Source organism: Gopherus evgoodei, chromosome 1 (assembly GCF_007399415.2).
Source record: "Gopherus evgoodei ecotype Sinaloan lineage chromosome 1, rGopEvg1_v1.p, whole genome shotgun sequence".
Lineage (NCBI taxonomy): Eukaryota > Metazoa > Chordata > Testudines > Testudinidae > Gopherus > Gopherus evgoodei.
The window spans coordinates 315,602,327-315,626,790 of record NC_044322.1 but is presented as its reverse complement, the minus strand read 5'-3'; the positions used below and the strand labels follow the sequence as shown (position 1 = coordinate 315,626,790).

Here is a 24,464-nt window from a genome sequence, read left to right as displayed (position 1 = left end):
AGTAATGTATATATGAAATACATTTGTATATCTTGTGCTTCAATAAGGGAATTATTCAAATTGATAAAGTGCATTATCACATGTTGGTATTGCTGTAAACTTAGAGTAAGAACTATAAGGGTAATAAAAAGCACCATAAAAATGAGCTCAATGAATCAATTCTATATTCTGATCAAGGTTTAGGATTCTTTAACTGTATTTTATATAAGTATTATATTGTATACTGAAGGAACCTTGTAATTCAACAGACTTTTATGTCATAATAGATGCTTTTAAATTACTTTAAGATATTTCCCTAAAAGGCACTTAATAGTATTATGTGTGTTTGTGGGTGACATATGCAATACACTTTGATATATTGTAGGAATTGATAAAGGAGAGTGAGTCACTCTTTTTAAACATAAGTATTTTTCCCATTTATTCCATATCTCAGGAACACAAAAACTAGAAACTGTCCTTTTTCCCAGCTGATTAGGTTTTGAGTAGCTTTCATCTGTAGTCCATTTAGAGAACAGACCAGGATATTATTAAAAACAGTATCTTCCATTCATGAGATCAACAGAAATTAATAGTCAGTCCTAAACGGTGAAGAAGATTGCATATTGTACACTTTTGGGTGGTCATTTGAGCAGTTTTGGCTATTACCACATTTCTGCCATTCAATATCACAAGAATGAAGAAATCCATCAGTTAAAAAAAAAATTGCAGAAGATTTAACAAACCACAGAAAATAGGGCAAGATGGCAATAGCAATGTGCATTTTAGATCACGTCTCCAAAAGCACAACACACAAAATAATTTGCTTTTGTATTTTGCAGAGTCTATGGGTGGAAAGAACAACATTGATCTTAGTGCAGAGTTTGCCTGGGATATCCCGCTGGTTCGAAGTGGAAAAACGTGAAGTTGTGAGTATGAAGAGATCTGTTAATAGACTCTTGCTTCTGAGTTCATTTTGGATACTGGGTTAGCAACTAAGTTACTTCTTTATATGTACAGCATGTAATAAACCAGATTTAAAGATTTATTAGTAATATCTAGAGTTGCTAGTGGCAGGAATCCATCTCAGCCTGCTTTTTATGCTGAATAAAGCTAATAAATGATGTTTAAATCCTTCTATGGTATCTAATTCCCATAAACAATTGAATAGCACAGGTAGGAACCACCAACTGTCATTGCGATTGATTCAAACAATTCATGCCAAAAAAAAAGAAAAAAAAATATAGTCAGAGGTGACACTTAATGTCAGCAAGTATTTTATTAGAACCTGGTATGACAGGGTTCAGGGCTTAGAATATTTCTGGCCTAACATGTCTTTGGTGTACTTGAAAGGTAATCATTCTCAGGGCCCTCGTTCTGCTATAAGTGACAGGGGGGTGGATCCCTCTCTCTGCATGGAGTCCTCTTAAAGTCACTGGGTCTCTGCATGGGCACAGAAACCTGCCTACGTGAAGCTCATTGTAAGATCAAGGTCTAAAGTAGCAGCCCATTACAAACAGCTTGTAATTTATTGTTTTTCTTCATAGTTAAATTTCAGGGAAACTTCTCTAATACATTCGAAATATATTCAGAAAAATAATCCTTCTTGTTCAAAGTTCTCTAGCTAACCTGGCAAGTTTCATGCCCAGAAGGTTGGCACATGCCAAAGAAGACAGTCCAATACTAATTAGTCCCCATTCAACGCACAGTTACTGCTGTACAAATTATTTCCTTGAAAAAATCTACTTTTTTCTCTCTTTTTTATTTTGTTATTTTGTTTGTCAGTCTTTCTGTCATCCTTCTGGTATAGTCCCAACTGAAAAACAGCTACTCAATTTAGTACAAATTTAGTACACAATTCTGTGTAAAGCAAGAGAAAATCTGTTAGCTGATTGGTACTGTGGCTGCTGCTCCAATACACATAAATTCCGAGATCAATACTGCACAGCCCGATATTTTGCATGAAAAACGTCACCCCAAAATAGCAGGAGACCCTACCTTAGGTACCTTTATCACCATTACAATCAGTTTTTGTCAACAATTATATCTGAAATACTACAGTTTCCTCTATGCTTAGCATAGCGCGTAGTTGCATTGTCTCAAATACCACTGCGTGGTAACATTTGGTAAATGATGACAACTATAGAGGCCATAGAACAGTCTATTCTCTACTCTAGCTACTGAACTGTAAACTTTCTTCTGCCTTTCAGTCTTCTTGCAGTATATATTAGCAGCTAGGGAAAATCCTGTGAGCCTTTAGCAAGGCACAGAAATTTATATCACTCCAGGCCTGATAATGAGTGCCTTGTTAATTTCACCAGGAGTTAAAGGGCTCAGTATTTTGCAGGAGGTGCTCACCAGCCTTGCAGAGTCAGATAATATGATTTGCTGGTGGAATTTGGTCCTTGCTTGTGTGGTTAAAGTCTTTCTGTCTTTGACCTCATATATCACAAGGCAACCCAAGCATGTAGGAATTATCTACAAATATAGGAGAAATTAGTAATATAGAATAACCTTCTTTAGAGTCTAGAATTCAGCAAAAACAGCCTTTAATAAATTATCTATTAAATATTTGAGAATTAAGCATGTTCTCAGTGATTTTTTTTTCCCCCAGGTGGAAATGAGTCCCCTTGAGAATGCTATTGAAGTGCTGGAAAATAAGAACCAGCAGCTGAGAACTCTGATTAGTCAATGTCAGACCCGACAGATGCAGAATATAAACCCACTCACAATGTGTCTAAATGGGGTCATAGATGCAGCAGTTAATGGTGGAGTTGCTAGGTACCAAGAGGTAAGCAGTTTATTTATAAAATATATATTACGGATCTATTGTATCATCTGTTTCATGCATAGTTTTACTAATTTTAAGCTCTTTCTGTCTAACTCTTACTCTGTATAAAAACATACAGATGGTATTATATATAATGGGTGCAAATAGTACTAATAGACACTGCATTATACATAATCACCTACCCTAAAATAAATATCAAAGGGTCGGCTATGACACCCCTTGAGTGTCGTGCCCATGCCCTGGTATATTAGGAGTTGCCAGCCCTACACCCTCTCACTTCCTTCATACTGCCTGGGATGGTTGGTCAGAGCACCTTGTCTTATGTTGCAAGAATGGTAGCCGTTAGCCCATTGTCTATCTTCTTCGTATATAGTTTGTAAGTACTTAGTTAGCTATTAAGTTAAGTGTCAGGTTAGTTAGAGTCCCTGCTGGGATTTTGCCCCAGAGAAGGGCATGCCCTGTTACCCCAATTTCAAACCACGCTCGTCATGCAACAGGCCGATGCCTATTAGTGACCTCCATGAGAGCTGTTTGAAGTGCTTGGGGGAGTCCTATAGGAAGGACAAGTGCAGAATCTGTAAAAACTTTCGTCATAGAACCCAAAAGGAGCAGGATATCTGCTTGAGGGCCGTTCTCTTGGAGGCTGCACTTTGTCCTGTGTCAGAGCCCTCCCGCTCGGACCCCACACCGAGTACCTCAACATCGGCATGGAGTGCACTGCCAGCACCAGGCTCTGTTCAGCACCATTCCCCCTCGCTGGTGCCTAAGAAGCAACAAAAGAGGAAGAGCCTCCCAGCACCAGAGGGGAAAGGGGCTTAAAGCAAAGGACCTATGTCACGTCAAGTGCCTGTACTGAGGCTTCCCGGGGGTACCGCTGCGGTCGGACCCCCTGGCCTGTCCAGGGATCTGCCTCCGAGTCCTGGGAGCGGCAGGGGACCCCGGCTTCTCCTAGGTCACTCGTTGCCTGAAGCGGCCCCAGGGGCTAAAGAACAAGCTGGTACTGCTGTTGCCGTGCCAGGCACCAGACTTAACTAAGACCTCAACATCTAAGGGCAAGCCAGTCATTGCTGACCCACAAGACCGGTGCAGCATCTGCAGCTACGTCATGGCAGCAGGGACAGTGTCCCGCTCAATAGCCATGCTGGAACCCGTGGGATGTGCCCATAAAGCCCGTAACATATTCCCACCAGTCTTCCCTCGCCACCTCGGACAAGCCGCCTCTGAACACAGCACCGAATCCAACGCGGGGACAGTGCAGCAGGCCCCAACACCCAAGGAGCCATCCCCAGAGAGGGAAGGTGAACTCCCCCCTCCCCCGGCAGTGCAATCATCATTGTCTCTGGACGAAGCAGTGGCAGGTCCTTCCCCGACAACTTCCAGGAACTCCAGACCCTTCTTAAAAGGGTGATTATCAATATGAACTTAAAAAGTGAGTTCGCAGAGGAGTCCAACAACCTCTTTAATGTTATATCCTCCTCCAGTGTCTGTCCACCCAGGGGTCCTTAAGATCGCCAAATTGCTGTGGCAGACCCCCTCTTCCATTCCACCTATTTCTGAGAAGGTGGAAAAGAAGTATTACATCTCTGCAAAAAGGTTTGAATATTTGTACATGCACCCTCCAGCGGCATCACTGGTCATGTTTGCTGTTAATGAAAGGGATAGGCGGGGCCAAGTCAGTGGCACGCCAAAAAACAAAGATGCCAAGAGACTGGACTTGTTTGGCAGAAAAGTTTATTCGCCTGCCAGCCTGCAATTTTGGGTGTCTAACCACCAGACCTTTTTAGACAGGTACAATTTAACAGCAAATTCAAGGAGACCTTCCCACAGGACCAACCCAAGCATTCGCTGCTTTGCTGGAAAAGGCACAGCGGCGGCGAGAGGGGTCCTCCAGATGGCCTCTGGAACACTACGGACTCACAGGCCAGGGTGGTCGCCTAAGTGGTGGTCATGAGGTGCATCTCCTGGTTGCAGTTCTCCGGGTTGTCCCAGGAGATGCAGGTCACTATTCAGGACTCCAATTTGAGGGGCCATGTTCACAGACACAAGGCTTCACGGCCTTAAAGACTCCCTAAGCTGTCATGAGAGAAAAGGGAAGGTCCCTTCATGGACTGAGAACTGGTTAAAAGACACAGAACAAAGGGTAGGAATTAATGGTAAATTCTCAGAATGGAGAGGGGTAACTACTGGTGTTCCCCAAGGGTCAGTCCTAGGACCAATCCTATTCAATTTATTCATAAATGATCTGGAGAAAGGGGTAAACAGTGAGGTGGCAAAGTTTGCAGATGATACTAAACTACTCAAGATAGTTAAGATCAAAGCAGATTGTGAAGAACTTCAAAAAGATCTCACAAAACTAAGAGATTGGGCAACAAAATGGCAAATGAAATTTAATGTGGATAAATGTAAAGTAATGCACATTGGAAAAAATAACCCCAACTATACATACAATATGATGGGGCCTAATTTAGCTACAATGAGTCAGGAAAAAGATCTTGGAGTCATCTTGGATAGTTCTCTGAAGATGTTCACGCAGTGTGCAGAGGTGGTCAAAAAAGCAAACAGGATGTTAGGAATCATTAAAAAGGGGATAGAGAATAAGACTGAGAATATATTATTGCCCTTATATAAATCGATGGTGCACCCACATCTCGAATACTGTGTACAGATGTGGTCTCCTCACCTCAAAAAAGATATTCTAGCACTAGAAAAGGTTCAGAAAAGGGCAACTAAAATGATATGGGGTTTGGAGAAGGTCCCACGTGAGGAAAGATTGAAGAGGGTAGGACTCTTCAGCTTGGAAAAGAGGAGACTAAAGGGGGATATGATAGAGGTATATAAAATCATGAATGATGTTGAGAAAGTGGATAAGGAAAAGTTATTTACTTATTCCCATAATACAAGAACTAGGGGTCACCAAATGAAGTTAATAGGTAGCAGGTTTAAAACAAGTAAAATGAAGTTCTTCTTCATGCAGCGCACAGTCAACTTGTGGAACTCCTTACCTGAGGAGATAGTGAAGGTTAGGATTATAACAGTTTTTAAAAGAAAACTGGATAAATTCATGGTGGTTAAGTCCATAAATGACTATTAGCCAGGATGGGTAAAGAATGGTGTCCCTAGCCTCTGTTCATCAGAGGATGGAGATGGATGGCAGGAGTGTGATCACTTGATCATTGCCTGTTAGGTTCACTTCCTCTGGGGCATCTGGCATTGGCCACTGTCGGTAGACAGAGACTGGGCTTAGATGGACCTTTGGTCTGACCCGGTACGGCCGTTCTTATGCCACCCTCCGCTCCTTGGGGCTTCATATCCACACACCCGGAAACTGTTCATCCCACTACCTCCCCGGTCTAGGTCCTGGGGGACTCTCCGGCTGGGCACCTATAGGAGAAAGGATAGAGACAAGGGGTCTAAGCGGCATTACACTTTGTTTTCCCATTTGTCTGCTCAGCCTGGCCCTTCCAGGAGTCAAGGAGGCCAGAAGAAGTCATTTTGAGAGCGTGCTCGAGGACACTGCCTCAGTCAGTTCCCAGGATACACCTTCCCACTCTCTTTCCTCAACCATCTGTGCCCCTTCCGGTTGGCCTGGTCACAGCTGACCTTGGACCGTTCTGTGCACAACATAATATCTTCAGGGTACACCCTGCAGTTCATGGCCAACCCTCTCTCCCACCCCCCTTCCTCATCCCTCTTCAGGGACCCTTCTCATAAGCAACTTCTCGTCCAAGATGTTGAGAACCTCCTACACCTGGCCACAGTAGAGGCACCGGGACATGAAAGGAAAAGGTTCTACTCCCGCTAGTTCCTAATCCCGAAAGCAAAAGGGGTCCTCAGACCCATTTTGGACTTGTGTTGCCTCAACAAGTCTCTCAAGAAGTTGAAGTTTCACATGGTCTCCCTGGCCTCCATCACCCCCTGCCTGGATGTGAAGGGCTGGTACACTGTCCTCAACTTGAAGGATTTCCATGTTTCCATTTTCCCAGGGCACAGGCACTTCCTCTGTTTTTGCTGGGCCAGCACCACTTCCAATTCACGGTGCTGCCCTTTGGTCTCTTGTCAGCCCCAAGGGTAGTGATAACGTGCATAGTGCCAGTGGCCGCTTACCTGAGGTGCCAAGGTGTTCAAATTTACCCATACCTTGACAACTGGCTGATAAAGGGCTGGTCCCAGGATCAGATACAGTGGCATCTTGATCTGGTTTGCTCCACCTGTCGTGACCTGGGGCTGTTAATAAATGAGAAAAAGTCTACTTTAATTCCAGTGCAACATATAGTGTTTATTGAAGTGGTCCTCAACTCTACTTGGGCCAGAGCTTTCCTCCCCACAGCTCGGTTCCAAGCCGTGGTGGATCTTCTCTCGTGCATGCAAGCCCCCTCTCTCACCGCCACTCTCACGTGCCTGCGATTGTTGGGCCACAAGACGGCCTGCACTTACATAGTCCGGCACGCATGGCTCTGACTCTGTGTGGCTGACATTGGTCTACATCCCCAACAGACACAGCATGGACCATGTGGTCAGGATCCTGGACCCGTACTGTCGTCGCTCACTTGGTGGCAGAATCCTGCATCAGTGTTGGAGGGAGTTCCCTTCACAGCTCCATCCTCATCAGTGACCCTCGTCTCCAATGCCTCAGACCTGTGGTGGGGAGCCCATCTGGGCGATCTCAGAATACAAGGTTGTTGGTCAAGTCACCATCGCTCCCTACACATCAACGTCAGGGTGCAGTTTTCCTGGCCTTCCAAGCCTTTCTATCTCACACAGAAAGCATGGTGGTCCAGGTCCTGCCAGACAATACAGTGGCTATATTCTATATCAACAAGCAAGGCGGAGCCAGATCATCTATCCTTTGCCAAGAAGCCATCAGGCTCTGGGACTTCTGTGTACAACGTAACATTCATCTCGTAGCCACCACCGGGGCCAGGAACGCTTTGGCAGATCGCCTCAGCAGGACTTTATCATCTCACCACGAGTGGACCCTCCATCTGAAAGTGGTCAGCATCAACTTCCAGATGTGGGGGACTCCCCAGATGCACCTGTTCACACCCAGGCAGAACAGGAAATGCCACATTTTCTGCTCAATTTGGGGATCGACAGAGGCTCCCTGTCGGATACTTTTCTACTCCCATGGTTGGGAGCTCTGTTGTACACCTTCCCCCCAGTGCTGTTAATTCACAAGGTCCTCATGAACTTCAAGCAAGACAGGGCAAAGGTGATCCTCATAGCACTAGCTAGGCCGCATCAGCACAGGTTCGGCACACTGCTATACCCCTCAGTGACTGTTCCATTAGAGCTGCTGGTCAGGCCAGACCTGCTGTTCCAAAACCACGGCAGTCTTCTGCATCCAGACCTGGCAGTGCTGCACCTGATGGCTTGGCTGCTGCGTGGTTAAATGCAGAGGAGCAGAAGTGCTTGGCCGGTGTTCAACAGGCCCTGTTGGGCAGCAGAAAGCCTCCCTCCAGAGCGACCTACCTGGCCAAATGGGAGCGGTTCACTTCTTGGACCTTGGTGAAAGGCTTTTCATGCCATTTATTTGTGCAGGTGCTCTCTGTGTATAAGCTGAATTTCAGTTTGTTAAAAAAGAACAGCAGTATCTTTAAATATGAAAATGGATCTATAACTGTGATACGTGATTTTATTATTCTGTACTGCTGTGGGAAGGGTTGGGGTTTTGTTTTGAAAAATGTGGTGCCCTAAAGCTGTTGTAAACATATTCATCAAACTTGTTGTGACTTTGTGCCATGATTATGTTCTGCTTAGGCATTCTTTGTGAAGGAATATATCCTGAACCACCCAGAGGATGGGGAGAAGATCACACGCTTGAGAGAGCTGATGCTTGAGCAGGTAAAATGGAGAAAAGACATAGCAGTGAGCCTACTGTGTATTCTAGCTGATATTGATATGTGCCCGGATAAGATATGAAATTGCAGTGTTTAGCTGCTCAGTGGTCCTCAATATTTGCTGTATAAGTTTTCAGATAGCCTGCAACACTCTATAAGTAGGTTTCCAACTGTAGTTAACTTAATCTCTCTGATCCTCTTCATCCTCTTTTCCTCTCTCCAAAAAAACTATAAGTGGACTCGTAAGAGGCAGAACATCCTTTCATATGATGACATTTGCAAATATTTGTTTTATTTGCATGTTGTTACATATTTTACCACTACGACAGACTGACTCTGCTATGACTAAAAAGTATATTGTAGTAATAATACAACTTGTATTATGTTAAAAAAAATTTCCACAAATATTTGCCTGACTAGGAAATAAAAATAGACAGCAACTAAGGAATTGAGAGGTTGCACTTTATATTAAAACTTAGGATCACTATTTGATCTTTGAACTGTATTGTTCCTTTTTTTCTATTGTATTTGTTTTTATTATGTGGTTTGAATTGCTTAGTGTAGAAGTTACTATCTATGGAAAATAAAGATAGAAAAGCTGCATAGTTTGTGATGAATTGAAAGGAAGAGATCTGCTCGGAAATGACATTAATTACCATGTCTACTTCTTGTTTTGATATCTTATTTTCCCCTTTGTTTTACCAATAAAATAAAATGTGAAAAGGGAACTTTAAATATTCACTTGGTTAAGTGATAAGCCAGATACACTTTACCTACTTCCTAGGCTAGTCAAAAACATCCAACAAAACATTTCCCAATAAAAAAACCCTTTTTTGTCAAATTATAAATTTTCTGTAGGAAAAATCAATTTTGGCTGAATTTTTCATTGGGAAAAACCTAGATGAAATGTTTTATTTCTGCAGGTTGACCCCATAGACTCCCATGATGCACTGCAGTGGCTCAGTTGCAAGGAAAGCCATGATGCATCATGGAAGATATAATCCAGCTGGCGAGCAGGGCCCCTACGAGAGAATGGGGCACAAGGGATCTAAGAGTAAACTCCCATGAGGCACCATAACACCTCAGAAGCAGAGATTAATGTTGACCTGCCCTGAAACAAAATGGTCATTTTCACATGTGATAGTGAAGTCAGTGCAGTTCTGCTGATTTACACCCTCTGAGATGCTGGCCCAAAATGTCCGCTGGATGCTTTCATTCAAAGATATTACAACGTAATGTAACTATTCTATTTTACGTTACAGTTTATTTGGCTCATTTAACTAAGCCAATATTTTAAATCCGTCTAAGTAAATCTGAACAAGATAATAAGTGATATTTTTGGTGCTGTTACTCTCAAGCCTGGTGCACCTTTGTCCTTCATATAAAGCCGCCACATTAATTATCACTGCTTAGGAGATACCTGGTAGTGGAATAACATGGGCTCTATAGTCATAGCAGGATGTGCATTCCAAGAACTGTGTTTGCACACATCCATGTTGCCTGCCCAGATCTGCTGGCTCCTTACCAGAGTTATCCTCTCTCACATTTTTACGCAGTGACATTTTCTTCCCAGTATTGTTTGGGGAAAGTCTTCATTCATATTTTTAGAACTGCTTATTCACACATTCACACTGAGTCATTGGTATCAAGCCAGCTAAATTCTTCTGAAAGTCAAGTAGCACAAAGAGGAGAAAAGTAAATATTTTTGTCTAGATGCCTGGTTTTGGCTTTAGGCCTTGTTTAATATCAAGGTCCTTCTAAAATATGTATTTCTGTGAATTCATAGCATTGTAGCATGGTGGTTAATGATGGAAAGCAAAAATTAAATTGAAACGCAACAAATAAATGTCTTTTTTTTCCTCCCCTTTTTTTGTGAAGGCCCAGATTCTAGAATTCGGATTAGCTGTACATGAGAAGTTTGTGCCTCAGGATATGAGACCTTTACACAAAAAGCTAGTAGATCAGTTCTTTGTGATGAAGTCAAGTTTGGGAATACAGGTATGTGAGCAGATGTACTGACAGGCCATAGGACACAGCCAAGCCGGCTCCAGGTTTTTTGCCGCCCCAAGCAAAAAAAAAAAAAAAAAAAAAGGAGGGGGAGGCAGAGTGCTGCCTCCAAAACAAACAAACAAACAAAAATGGAGTGCCGCCCCCAAAGGGCTGGAGTGCCATCCCTTGAAAAGTGCCGCCCCAAGCACATGCTTGGAACGCTGGTTCCTAGAGCCGGCCCTGGACACAGCTTAGCTGCAGCGACTGCTTCATTTGAACATGGTTGTTAGTTCTGCTAAGTGATCAATAGTGACATCTTTTGGTTGCTTGGTTGCATTACATTGATGCAGCTGGAGCTTCTCTTCACTTTTTTAAATTATCTTTGCGACGTAAAGAAAAATATTGACTTTATCAAAGGAAAATGTTGAACATCATTGCAGAAAAAATACTTTAGCTGCTTAGATATTAATATTTAATGTACCTGATTCAAAGTGAAAATGTACAGCTAGTAAATTGAAAAGGTATGTCACAAAATGCTTGATGGTGCTTTTCCTATTCTAATTAACCTTTTTTTAACCAATAATTAGGAATTCTCTGCATGTGTGCAAGCTAGTCCTGTTCACTTCCCAAATGGAAGCCCTCGTGTATGTAGAAATTCAGCGCCTGCTTCTATGAGCCCAGATGGTGCCAGGGTAATTCCTAGACGCAGGTAAATCAAAGATTAAATTACAATGAATTTCTAGTTTTTGGCACTTTCATACGATGTACTAGAAGAGTTTTTCTATGTGGTGTAATTTATCATATATATGCTTCTTAATATATCAGTCCACAGGCATCTGCGGACATCCATAGCTGATAAAAATCAGAGTATAATAAATAAACCCAAATTAGAGTGTATGAGATAAGAGATGAGATAGTGTTTATTTTCTCTTTGTTCCTCATTGGTGTTTAATAAATTGGAGAACTTGGAATAGGAATTGACTACATCAATTTTTTATTATTCCTGTAACAGTCCGTTAAGTTACCCAGCTGTAAACAGATATTCATCCTCATCATTGTCATCACAAGCCTCTGCTGAAGTCAGCAATATCACTGGGCAATCAGAAAGCTCCGACGAAGTTTTCAACATGCAGGTACAAAGTATTGCCATAGTTAAGCTAAATACGATCTTATTGTGAGTTTTCTCACAAGAAAGCACTAGATTTATTTACTCACTATCATCTTCTATTTACTTTAGAATTGTGATTGAAACAGTGTTAAAAACTTTTTTTATAAACAGACCTTCATATTCTATGTGCTGTCAGCCTTTTTAGTTATAAAGAGTGATTATTTACATAACTATACAGTCCAATTTGAAGATATAAATGCATGTGAGAAAATTTATTTAAAGCTACACAATCTAACACAAATCCATTTCTTTTCTCTAATCAGACCTTTCAGTCTAATTATCGTTAACACTGCAGCAAGTTCAAAATGTAATAAATTATATTCATATTATTTACATCAGTTTGCTGCTTAAAGCTCTTGGAAAATGAATGTAATAAATTAAAAAACTCTGCTCTTGGCAAAACGTTTGTGTAATACATATGCAATGTATTTGTATTTTACAAACTTGTATGTACGATGTGATCATAAGAGTGTCTCATCAACTTCCAGCCAAGTCCATCTACCTCAAGCTTGAGTTCTACTCATTCCGCTTCACCGAATGTGACCAGCTCTGCCCCATCCAGTGCCAGAGGTTAGTGCTTGTCCACTGAGTTAAATGGCTCTCAATACACTTACCCACTGAATCTCAAATTATTGCCTGTGTGACACAGAATGCAGTTTATTGTCAGAGGAAGGTGAATTGTTGGGAGGGGCACAATAGGACATCTCTGAGTTATGAAATTGGCCCACAGAATTTAAGTGATGAGTATTTCAGTGCATTTTAGTGCATTAAATTATCTTTTTTGGTGGGGGGGTTATATTCCAGCTTCTCCTTTGTTGTCTGACAAACATAAACATTCCAGAGAAAATTCTTGCCTGTCCCCAAGAGAGAGACCATGCAGTGCCATCTACCCAATTCCTGCAGAACCTTCACAGGTACACAGTTTGTTATGGAGATCTATTCACATTTACTCTGGTGAATATGATAATAAATCTTCTTTAACTTTGTCTCTAATTCAGCAGGAAAATTTTATTTTAGAAGAGATCAGAGAAATCAGTATGAGAAAATTTGGGCACTTCCTCATTGGTAATGTTCAGATGTTTTCAGATAGGACAGATAATTGCCTACTGCTACAACCTCTACCCACTGTTGTTGCTTTTGGTAGGTAGGTATTCCTCTGAACTGGCAACGTTATGAATTCAATGGGAAAAAGGAAAGGTTATCTGCATATTTATAGGTAATATTAATATAATATACAGTACATACTAAAGAGAAGAAGCAAGAATTGAAATGTGAATCTGCTTAAATTGATCTAATCTGTGATTACCATCTGCCCAGTTTAGGCCTGGTTTTGATATATAATCAAAGAAGCGGAAGATGCGAACGTCATATAGTCCATCTTCCAGCCATTACATGACTGTTCTTGTGTGAGGTCAGGAGCAAGGAGAGTAGAAGGGCTGTTAGAATAGCAGTTGTCCGTAGTAAGCTTCCATCCTCCTTTCTCTGAAACATCATAATTACTGGCCATAGTCAAAGCCAAGATACGCTACTAAGCCAATCACATATGGCAATTTCTAAATCCTTATGTCATTTCAGAGAGGAGGGACAAATAGGAAAGGGGAGGCGTTTTTTCTGGCATGGGGATGAGAAGGGAGGAGAGAGAGGAGAAATGAGTTTTCACTTTAAAATCACCATCTTTGAATCCTGTGTAGGAATATCCCTATCCTTTTAGTTCTGTGGATTAAAAAGGCTTACAAAATGAGTTCTGTACCAGCCAGTTTTGAATCTTCATTAATTAAATGCTTTTTATTAATGGGCCTACTTTCTTTCCAGTACTTTTCCCTTTGTTATACATGTAAAAGCACTTCCAGTCCATTCCGTCTCCACAGCATGGCCTTCGTTATTGCAGAGACTGGGAGAAACTGAAGCACTTTGACAGGGAGCCCTGTGACAGTGGCAAACAACATCCATTCTGATTCCCCCCCAGAAATTCTGCCTCTGACAACATGAAACTCAGTAGTTCTGGTTCTTTTACTTTAGAAATTATTTGCTGCTTTCTCTTAAGATTTAGTTCTGCCTCTCTCTCACTCACTCTCCACCTCTTGGCTATTAAGGTGGTTCTTGAAGAGAAAATATTCTCCTCTTTTCTATTTAAGCTTTTATACCATGCCCGTCATCATGATAGCTGACAATCTCAGAATGAATTCTTAATCTTAGCCAAGCTGAGAAGCAGTTCTCATGGTCCACAAAATGAGTACTCTCAACTGACAGCTTCCTGCCAAACTCAGAATGGCAGAGCAGTCAAAACTGCATAGAGCAAAGACCTGCAGATACTCTGTATGTAAAGTGGCTTTTCAGTCAGCCATGAAGAAAGCACTGTGCCATTTTTGCCTCCAGCCTGTAAACTTTTGCTTTGCCAAGTGGAATGTGGCCTCCGTTCCCCGCTGTACCAGAGATTCACCAAGAGAGCATGAGGAGCCGCTAGGCCCAATCTCCACTCTCCCAGAGGCTCACCTGACAGGAAAATCTCCCAATCTATCTCTACCCTCAGTGTCCCCAGACCAGGTAAGTAGAAAATTACTTTTCTCACGGAAAGAAGTATATTTCAAAGGCAGGAAGTTTCAACTATTCCCCCTCTTCCTCTCGTCCTTAAAGGGAGTCTAACTTTTCTAGGAAAGGGGCAGGTATCCTTCTCAGAGCCCCTTCCTTCTAGGATAGCAAGAATGGGTCATATTCAAAAGATACCGTTCTAACCCTCTATCATCAGAAAAACATATTCACTCCTGAGAGATTTTAAAGGCCAAATCATCACACTCCTTACAGAGACATCTTTAGCACTTTATAAAAATTAGATATGGATGCTGACACTAGTCCCTACTACTTTTATTCTAGCACTAGTTTGCATTCAGGATCTCTATCAGAGCATTCATACTATACTCCCTGGATTTCTTTGTCACCAAGTGAAAAGAGTTATTTATACTGTTGTCTTCAACCTGAAAGAGAAGAGGCACAAAGGGAAGTGCCTGCTCTTCCAATCCAGTGCTGCCAGAGCACTGCACACCTCATTTGAGGAAGTTACAAGGACTGAGTAGGACCCAAGCCATGGAAGTATTGGACTTGAGTGGCTGCTTAAGATTACATCTATCCATCTACTGACTACTTTTCAGTGCTAGCTGCTTCGTCTCTGGATGGGTTGTGATGCCTTGTCTCTCTTACCTGTTCTCCATATGAAGAATGTGAATGCCTGTTGTTGGTGACCTAGCTTGAAAATCTCCATAGACATTTGCCCCCATAATTGGTTTGTCTTTTTAGTCCTTATTTGCTCCATGATTGGAGTCATTTTCCTGCATAAGAGAAACAAGGTGGGTGAGGTAATATCTTTTATTGGAGCAACTTCTGCTGGTGGAAGAGAGACGTTTTCAATCTTCACAGAGCTCTTCTTCAGGTCTGGAAAAGGTAACCAAAGTGTCACAGCTAAACACAGGATGGGACAGATTGTTAAACATGAGAGGTTAGCACATGTTGCAAGAAACTACTTAAAATGAAGTGGGCAATTAACACCTCCCAGTCATAGGAAAAAAGAAAGGTTAGTAGGTTACAAAATGTTGTAATGATCCATAAACCCAGTGTCTCTGTTGTGACCATGATTTTTAGTATTTACAAGAGTTATGAATTTAAGTTCCTAAGCTCAACTTTTGAAGGTGTTGTGCACATTTCCTTTGAGGCTGAGGACTGAGAGATCAGATATGGAGTATCGCTTTGTGAAAAGTGTTTTCCCACAGGTGGTAGGATGTTTTTGTCTTTTATCATTTTTTTTTGTGAGGTCATTGAAGAATGAAGTGATTGTTTGGTGTCACCCATATAATTGTTGAGGCATTTGATGCACTGGATGAGGTACACCACTTATTGTGATAGGCATACGTAGGACCCATGGTTCTTGTGTGTTATGTCAGACATTAATCATTTTAGCAGTGGAGATAAGTCTGTGAGCTGTGGCAGATTATCCATGGACCCCATGGGCCCATGTCCGGAGTCCTGGCCAATTGGGCAGCCCTGGAAAAATGGGTGCCCCAGCAGAAATCTGCCATGGGGCAGCAGAAGCTCAGAGCCGTGGCAGAATCTGTGGGGCAGGCAGGAAAGCCCCAGCTCCGCAACCCTAGTCTCTGGCAGAAGTGCCAGGCAGGTGAGGTGGGGCAGGGGAAGCCCCAGCACCTGGACCCTGGTCCCCAGCAGAAGGACGGGGTGGCATGGGAAGCCCCAGCACTCAGACCCTGGCTGCAGCCCAGGACTGGAGGAGCCCTCACTCCCCTCTGATGCCCTGGTGCTGTGGCATGGAGATAGAGCTTCTATGGTCTTGGAACCACAGTCGAGTGCGGGGGAAGTGTCAAAAGGAGTGAACAGAGGGATGGAGCCACAGATGAGGGGGTGGAATTGATCGGGATCATGGGCAAAATGTGGATAGGGGACACAGGGGAAGGGGTGGAATGGGGTAAGGCCATGGGGGGTGGGACCGCAGGCAGATGGGGTTGGGCAGGGCCACGGTTCCAGCTCCAGAGCGTGCGCGCACACACACACACTTGCTCTGGCCCAGGGCCCCAGGAGATCTTAATCCGCCTCTGTCTGTAGGTATTGCATCTGTTCTGGCAGGGTATGGTGCTGCTTTGAGTTAGTGTGTCCTGGTCTATGGGAGGCTTGCTTCTGATTTGGGGAGTTGTTAGAAGGCCAGAAGAGAGGGTTTGAGAAAGATTTCTTTCAGGATATGGTTCCCATCAAGTATGGGTTGTAATTGTTTGATGATACTCTATATGGATTCCAGTATGGGTTGGTGAGTGACAAGCAGGGATGTGCATTTGGTGGTTTGTTTGGGTGGGTTTTGCGTTGGTATTTTTTTTTGTGTTTGTTGTTTTGGGGTGGAGGTGGAGGGTGGTATCAAAGTAAGTTCTCTTGAGGTATTTGGGTGGCCCATTCCCTAATGTGATTTGCTTCTCTGATGGAGTGTCCTTGTTTGATGAAGACAGTTATAAGGATGTTCAGGATCTATCCTTGGAGCATATTCTGTGGAATCTGAGTTCCTGGCTTTAGATAACAGATTTCTTGGTGTGTTTGGGGTGGCTACTGGATCTGTGAAGGTAGGAGTGGTGATTCATGTGTTTCTTGTATATAATTGTCTGTAGGGTTCCACTGCTGAAGCTTATTGTGCTATCCAGGAAGTTGATGTTGGTTATGCCGTTGTTCCTGGATGCCATGATCAGCTTCAACATCTTGGACATAACCAAATATTAGTATCTTCCCCCAACAGAAGTTGGTCCAAATAAAAGTTACCTCTTCCACCTTGTCTCTCTCTTATCCTAGGCCATGTCTACATCTAAAATTTTGCAGCGCTGGTTGTTACAGCTGTATTAGTACAGCTGTATAGGGCCAGCGCTGCAGAGTGGCCACACTTACAGCAACCAGCGCTGCAAGTGGTGTTAGATGTGGCCACACTGCAGCGCTGTTGGGCGGCTTCAAGGGGGGTTCCGGGACCGAGAGAGCAAACCGGGAAAGGAGACCAGCTTCGCCGCGGTTTGCTCTCTCGGTCCCGGAGCCAGCCAGCAAACCGCAGGGAAGGAGACCTGCTTGCTCGGGGTTCCGGGACCGAGAGAGCAAACCGGGAACGCCGCGGTTTGCTCTCTCGGTCCCGGAGCCAGCCAGCAAACCGCGGGGAAGGAGACCTGCTTGCTCGGGGTTCCGGGACCGAGAGAGCAAACCGGGAACGCCGCGGTTTGCTCTCTCGGTCCCGGAGCCAGCCAGCAAACCGCGGGGAAGGAGACCTGCTTGCTCGGGGTTCCGGGACCGAGAGAGCAAACCGGGAACGCCGCGGTTTGCTCTCTCGGTCCCGGAGCCAGCCAGCAAACCGCGGGGAAGGAGACCTGCTTGCTCGGGGTTCCGGGACCGAGAGAGCAAACCGCGGCGAAGCTGGTTTCCTTTCCCGGTTTGCTCTCTCGGTCCCGGAACCCCGAGCAAGCAGGTCTCCTTCCCCGCGGTTTGCTGGCTGGCTCCGGGACCGAGAGAGCAAACCGCGGCGTTCCCGGTTTGCTCTCTCGGTCCCGGAACCCCGAGCAAGCAGGTCTCCTTCCCCGCGGTTTGCTGGCTGGCTCCGGGACCGAGAGAGCAAACCGGGAAAGGAAACCAGCTTGATTACCAGAGGCTTCCTCCTTCCACGGAGGTCAAGAAAAGCGCTGGTGAGTGTCTACATTGCATTACCAGCGCTGGATCACCAGCGCTGGATCCTCTACACCCGAGACAAAACGGGAGTACGGCCAGCGCTGCAAACAGGGAGTTGCAGCGCTGGTGATGCCCTGCAGATGTGGACACTCTCAAAGTTGCAGCGCTGTAACTCCCTCACCAGCGCTGCAACTTTCTGATGTAGACAAGCCCCTAGAACCTACACAACTGCAACAGCATTGCAAACTACATAACTGTCATTCTTTTGTTTCAGTCTATCCTCTTTCCTTTATTTTCATATGAATTTGCTTCCTTGATTCCTACCGGTGACTTCAGTGCTTTTTCAGCCCCTGTACTTTTCCTTCAGAAGGGAAACCAGATTTTTTTTTTACTTATTGCCTCACTTTTTTGTCAAAGAGCAGTAGTTAATGCTGGAAGAAGATGTGATAACAGGATTTGGCTGGATTGATTTTCCCTCACTGATTGTTGGTCTGGTCTGCATTTAAATTGCAGAATACAGCACTCTATTTAGATTTGCCTCAAAAAATAGATCTGAGTTATTTGTGGGAATAGCTACTTATTTTATTTTCTCGTAATTTAATGTCAAAGAGGATTTCCAAAAAGTGATCAATATGCTGTGTGAATGTTGCCAATAGAAATACCTAGGAGCTTAGAATAATTTCATAGCACTGTATTCCTATGATTTCTGTAGTAATCAATATTCAGGTAGGAGGGAATTGCCATAATGCAGGGGATAATTCTTACCCACTATAAATCTAAGAAACCCTACTACCATGAAGAGGTCAGATCTTGGGCAGAATTAGGAAAATGACCCTCTACCAAGGAGATAGCAACATCCTATCTCTACCAAGGAGATATCACCAAATATCAGTATCCGATTTAGGTCCTGATCCTACAATGAAATCCTTGCAGATGGACCTCTGTACCCATTTGATATCCAACTAAAGTCAAAGCACACAGATTTTACTTCAGGATTGGGCCTTAGGTTGTAATTGTAATGGGGCAGGGAACTGCCTTATATACTGCTAAAGCCAATAAATAATAACTATCTCAAATTATTCCAATATGCACACATTTCCAAAAAGAAGAAATTAATCTCCATTTTTTCCTGCTCATTTCCATACAATTTTAAGTTCTCAGGGCATGGGGAGGATTACCCCAATATGCCTCTTTAGTAAACAAAAAAACAAACATACAAAACTACCAGCTCTGTATATTTGGATTACCTCAGTTTTCAAGATCATTTTCCTTATTTAAATAATTTGAGCCAAATTCTTTTGAACATTTTGTTTCTGCAAAATTAATGTAATTGTCTTTTAAAAGGTCATAGGGTTACCATTGTCTTTTCCCATAAAATGCACTGTTCTGAATTTCCAGAGAATGCTGTTTAATCATATTGGAGATGGTGCTTTGCCCCGAAGTGATCCTAACCTGGCTGGCCCTGAGAAAGGTGAGTAGAATCCTATACCACTGCCAATCTGAGTATCAGTGAAGATCAACTAAAGTTGTCACTGTAGAGTGTCACTCCTCCTGACTGGCTGGTGAATAATAATTGTTCCTAGATCTCATATAGCACTTCCTATCCATACATCTCAAAGTGCTTCATAAGGAAAGGACAATGTACCTGTGATCTGAGCCTTGCGTTCAGAAGGGCCCAGGAGATAGCAGGGAGTCAGAGTCTCAGAGATGGAACAGCAGATGGCAAGGCATCTGTCTGCCTGCTAGTGTGGTCTTGAGCTGGCTGGACTGGATCAGTTGGGAGGAAGTTTAAAGGCTCAGGAGTGGGAGAAAGATACATGTTCATCTGGAGGCTGAAGAGGAGGTTGAGATGATCTTGCCTTGGGTTGGGAGGGAACCCTGAAGTTTGGTACATCCATTCCCCATTTAGCCATACATAATTCACTTCTGCTCCCTGTTTATATCTGAAATGCTAGTGGAAATAGATCTAATTATCTTTACCATGTTAAAGTAAATAAGAAACATCCACTATTTGCTATAAAGAAAATATAAATGAATAAATGAATATTAAAATGTAAATGGTGAGTTGCCAGTTAAACCTGAATCCTGGATATTAGGACTGGAAAATTAAATATACAAGGATTCTTGGTGCTTTAAATACATTTGTTTTAGTTTAGTTCATGAATTTGTTGTTCTCCAAGCAAACGATTGCATTATTTAGCCCCCCTTGAATAAAATTGTTCACTCATCACGAATTAGTTCTTTGTAATATCTACATGGAACATTTTATAAAATGTTTCTGCTTTAGAATGTGTCATAAAGTGTCAGGAAATTTTTGTCATTGTTCTGTTTTTTAATGTAGTGACAGGTTGTGAGCAATATTTCTGCAAATGGATTACTGTCAAGATTGGTTCAGACCAATATCAGATTGGTCATTATTATCTGGGCACATGAACATCAGGGCACATGTGACTATAGAAACCAATTGGATACTGGTTTAAACACACCTCCCTCTCCCTCTTACCTTATGCTCCCCTCATTTGGGTATTTATTTCCAGTTATGTATTTTCTAAATTGTAAGATATCTGGGGTAGGGACTATCCTTGTGTTGTTTGTACATTGCCTGGTACAATAGGAATCTGATAGTCCTTAAATGTACTGCAATAGAAATAATGAATAACAACAACAACACTGCACTCTGACTTTCACTCCATTCTTGTAAATGAGCACAAGGTCCTTCTTGTGTTTCAGTATCATGTTTGCACACAAGTATGGAGGGCAGGTCAAGAGAAAAATGGTATAGACCAGGGGTAGGCAACCTATGGCGCGCGTGCCAAAGGCGGCACACAAGCTGATTTTCAGTGGCACTCATATTGCCTGGGTCCTGGCCACTGGTCCGGGGGGCTCTGCATTTTCATTTAATTTTAAATGAAGCTTCTTAAACGTTTTAAAAATCTTATTTACTTTACATACAACAATAGTTTAGTTATATATTATAGACTTATAGAAAGAGACCTTCTAAAAATACTAAAATGAGTTAAGCGAAACCTTAAATCAGAGTGAATAAGTGAAGACTCGGCACAGCACTTCTGAAAGGTTGCTGGCCCCTGGTATAGACAGGGCTTGTGCTCCCTATATCTTGGAAGCACTTTTAATTTATTGTCAACAGATGGTTCAGCTTAAAAGGGCTTTTACCAATTCTATAGTCCTTATTTTTTTGAAGGTAATAGATTTTTCATTAACTAGAGGGTAGCTTTAAGGAAAATTGCAATTTTTAAGATCTCTTTTGGGCCTGCCAGTGTTAAATGTCTTTTTGTCAGACAAGTGTGGAGAATATTATAGAATGAGATCTCTCTGGTTCCCGTCATAGAGAATATTCCATGCTTTGTGCAGTAATTGCTATTCCATGCACTACAATTCAATTAAAGATGTACAAGCCCCAGAAAATGACGCTGATGAATACCAAACAATGATCTTATACAAGTCAAGGGTGCCAAAGTCATCCTGCGACCAAGTAAAATTACATTTTTAATAAGAAGCTCTGGACCTCATGGATACAAAGTAAGGGTCATATGCTGCCCTTGCTCCATTTTTTATTTTGTGCAGTTTTTAATGTTTTTAACTTTATCTCTTCTCCATCAGCCTATGTATTTTTGTTCAGTTCCTCTACCCCTCCATTTTAAGTTCTCTCTCTCTCTCTGTTTTTTTGGGGGTGGGGGGTGGTGTCTATGCCAGGGCAATAGAAGTGTGTTAACAGTGAAGATATTTTGAGGGAATATTGGCTGGAATCCTAGTCAATTCACTTCTCCAGTCTTTCCATATGTAAAGCGATTCAGAGGAAACTGCCTAGGAACAGTCTGTTTCATTCCACATAGAACTCTTTAAACAGGGAGCCTGCTAGAGAGGGAATCTGAGGACAGGTCTACACTATTGCTTAAGTCATTGTAATTTACCGTGCTTAGTGGTGTGAAAAAGTCACTCCCCTGAGCGACACAAGTTACAGCAACCTAAGCGCTGTCCACACTGGCGCTATGTCGGCGGGAGATGCTCTTCCACTGGCGTAGCTTCTGCCTCTCTTGGAGGTGGGGTAAATATACCAACAGGAGAGCGCTTTCCTGTCAGCATAGAGCGTCTCCATCAGACGCACTACAGGAGCACAACTGCATCGGTGCAGCTGCATCTTATGTAGTGCTTCTAGTGTAGAGTAGCCCTGACCGTATTCATGGGATCATAGTCTGTTTCCCTCTGTAGCTGGATCTGTGTGTGCAAAGCACCAGAGTGCTCTTTCAGTTGCTGTTGCTCATAAGGGGGGATATGATAGAGGTATATAAGATCATGAGTGATGCAGAGAAAGTGGATAAGGAAAAGTTATTTACTTATTCCCATAATACAAGAACTAGGGGTCACCAAATGAAATTAATAGGCAGCAGGTTTAAAACAAATAAAAGGAAGTTCTTCACACAGCACACAGTCAACTTGTGGAACTCCTTACCTGAGGAGGTTGTGAATGCTGGGACTATAACAATGTTTAAAAGAGAACATGATAATTTCATGGTGGCTAAGTCCATAGATGGCTATTATCCAGGAAGGGTAAAGAATGGTGTCCCTAAACTCTGTTCATCAGAGGATGGAGATGGATGGCAGGAGAGAGATCACTTGATCATTGCCTGTTAGGTTCACTCCCTCTGGGCCACCTAGCATTGGCCACTGTCTGTAGACAGGTACTGGACTAGATGGACCTTTGGTCTGACCCGTTACGGCTGCTCTTATATTCTTATGAGGTCCAAATTGCTGTACAATCTCAAACACACCTAGGGAGCCAAATACACACATCAAGCAGGCCAGGAGTCTAACATGCATGATTTTAAGTACTTTTTTAAATGCTATTGTAATCATGCGAGTTTTTCAGGCATGCTGTTAAGTTGGTTAACATTTTAACTCTACATATTTGTAATCTTCATGGCTATAGGAAAGGTGGAGAGGTTGGAATTGAGAGCTGGAAATATTAGTGGATGTGTCAGCGTTGTCATTCTCTTCCAGCTGTAAACACCACCCCTAGCAGCTGGAGTCTGGATAGTGGAAAAGAAGCCAGGAACATGTCAGAAAGTGGAAAGCTTATGTCTCCCCCTGTGCCACCAAGACCCACACGAACTGGTGAGTATAGGAACATTTCAGGCCAACCTCCAATACAAAATGATTTACTTGATGGCTTTGACTCTTTCCACTGTGATTAACACTTGACTCCCTGAGCAGATAATTTATCAGTTCATTGCCACGGATGGAAGGCTGTAGAATTGCAGTTACTTTCATCTTGCTAATGTTCTGTACTCTTGTAACATTCCATTTTCAATATCCTGCGTCTTCATTTAATGACTTATTAGATTCAAACAGTTCATGTTGATACCCAGAAGAGATGATTGATTTTATTTTTTTTTGTGTGTTTTGATCTTACAGTGATTGGAGGTTAGTAATCACAACCTGGGGACTATGAAAAGAAGCATCTTATTGGGTGATGCTATATAGGCAGTCATGTCAGGACATGGTTTCAGTTTCATTAACCAGTTTGCCCTTCAAAAAAATCATTTTGTCAATTTAAAGGGAAAGATATTTAAGTGCTACTTTAAGTATGATTGTTTTCAAGTGATTGAAGATATTTTCCATTTATCCTCACAATACACTGTGGACCTGCAGGCCTCTGGGAGAAGGATGCTTTGTGAGGTGTTATTGCTTGTTTAACACATATGTACAGAATTTTTTCCTTAAAAGAAAAAACAAAGGGAGGGGAAGAGAGCATGATAAGGAAATTTTTACGATCACATTGCCAGTTAGCTTAGAATGATGTAAAAATTGCCAGGGGAGATGAGTGCATAAATATTTCATGCTGTATGTATTCTCTTGTAAGATAACCTTTGCATAACTTTGGAAACAAATGAAATCTTCTAAAGTATGCACAACCTTTGAGCAAGATGCACAGAATGGAACGGGGGGAGGTAGTGGGTAGTGTAAATTGGATCATCGCTTTTCCATTAACAAAGCTTTCCCAGGAATACCTTTTGTATCATTTTTTGTTTGTTTGTTTGTTTCTGTGATCCATCTAAACATACTGGTGTCTTTTTGTATCTGGTAGAATTTCTGTAATAAACCTGATTTACAGTTTTCATGAGGGTGGCATTCTAAAATCTGTCTAGCTTCTGTGAAATTAAATTGAAACCTTTCTAACTTCACAGCTTCACCAGCAAGGCATGTAGCTTCAGTTTCCCCTTCTCCTGCTGGCAGATCTCCAATGAAGGTACTGGCCTATTCCATGAGGCTTGTTATGTCTATGTTGTGTGATGTATAACTTTTAATTTATATTGTCTGGTTTAGATTGTTTCTTGTGCTACTGCATTTATGCACATTTCGCATTCACAAATGTAACTGACAGTAGCAGCCCTAAAACCTTCACACTAAGATTTTCAGAACCGTGTACCTAAAGTTAGGATCCTAAATATTTAGGCACTGAAATTAAGTGGTCTGATTTTCAGAAGTTCTGAGCACCCAG

General features: G+C 42.5%; 1 protein-coding gene across 5 annotated transcripts in view; it reads left to right on the top strand.

The window, feature by feature from the left end:
- DOCK4 (dedicator of cytokinesis 4) overlaps positions 1-24,464 on the top strand; it is a 422,511-nt gene that overhangs the window by 393,804 nt on the left and 4,243 nt on the right. For 3 of the 5 annotated variants that reach the window (XM_030549015.1, XM_030549014.1, XM_030549018.1), the window contains 12 exons: positions 819-905; positions 2,591-2,767; positions 8,525-8,608; positions 10,483-10,602; positions 11,181-11,302; positions 11,606-11,726; positions 12,250-12,331; positions 12,566-12,675; positions 14,138-14,305; positions 19,343-19,415; positions 22,964-23,077; positions 24,151-24,212. In XM_030549015.1, the coding sequence (XP_030404875.1) occupies positions 819-905; positions 2,591-2,767; positions 8,525-8,608; positions 10,483-10,602; positions 11,181-11,302; positions 11,606-11,726; positions 12,250-12,331; positions 12,566-12,675; positions 14,138-14,305; positions 19,343-19,415; positions 22,964-23,077; positions 24,151-24,212 (1,320 nt within the window). The remainder of the gene's footprint in view (positions 1-818; positions 906-2,590; positions 2,768-8,524; positions 8,609-10,482; positions 10,603-11,180; positions 11,303-11,605; positions 11,727-12,249; positions 12,332-12,565; positions 12,676-14,137; positions 14,306-19,342; positions 19,416-22,963; positions 23,078-24,150; positions 24,213-24,464) is intronic. The other 2 variants (XM_030549017.1, XM_030549016.1) reach the window with 1 other exon arrangement.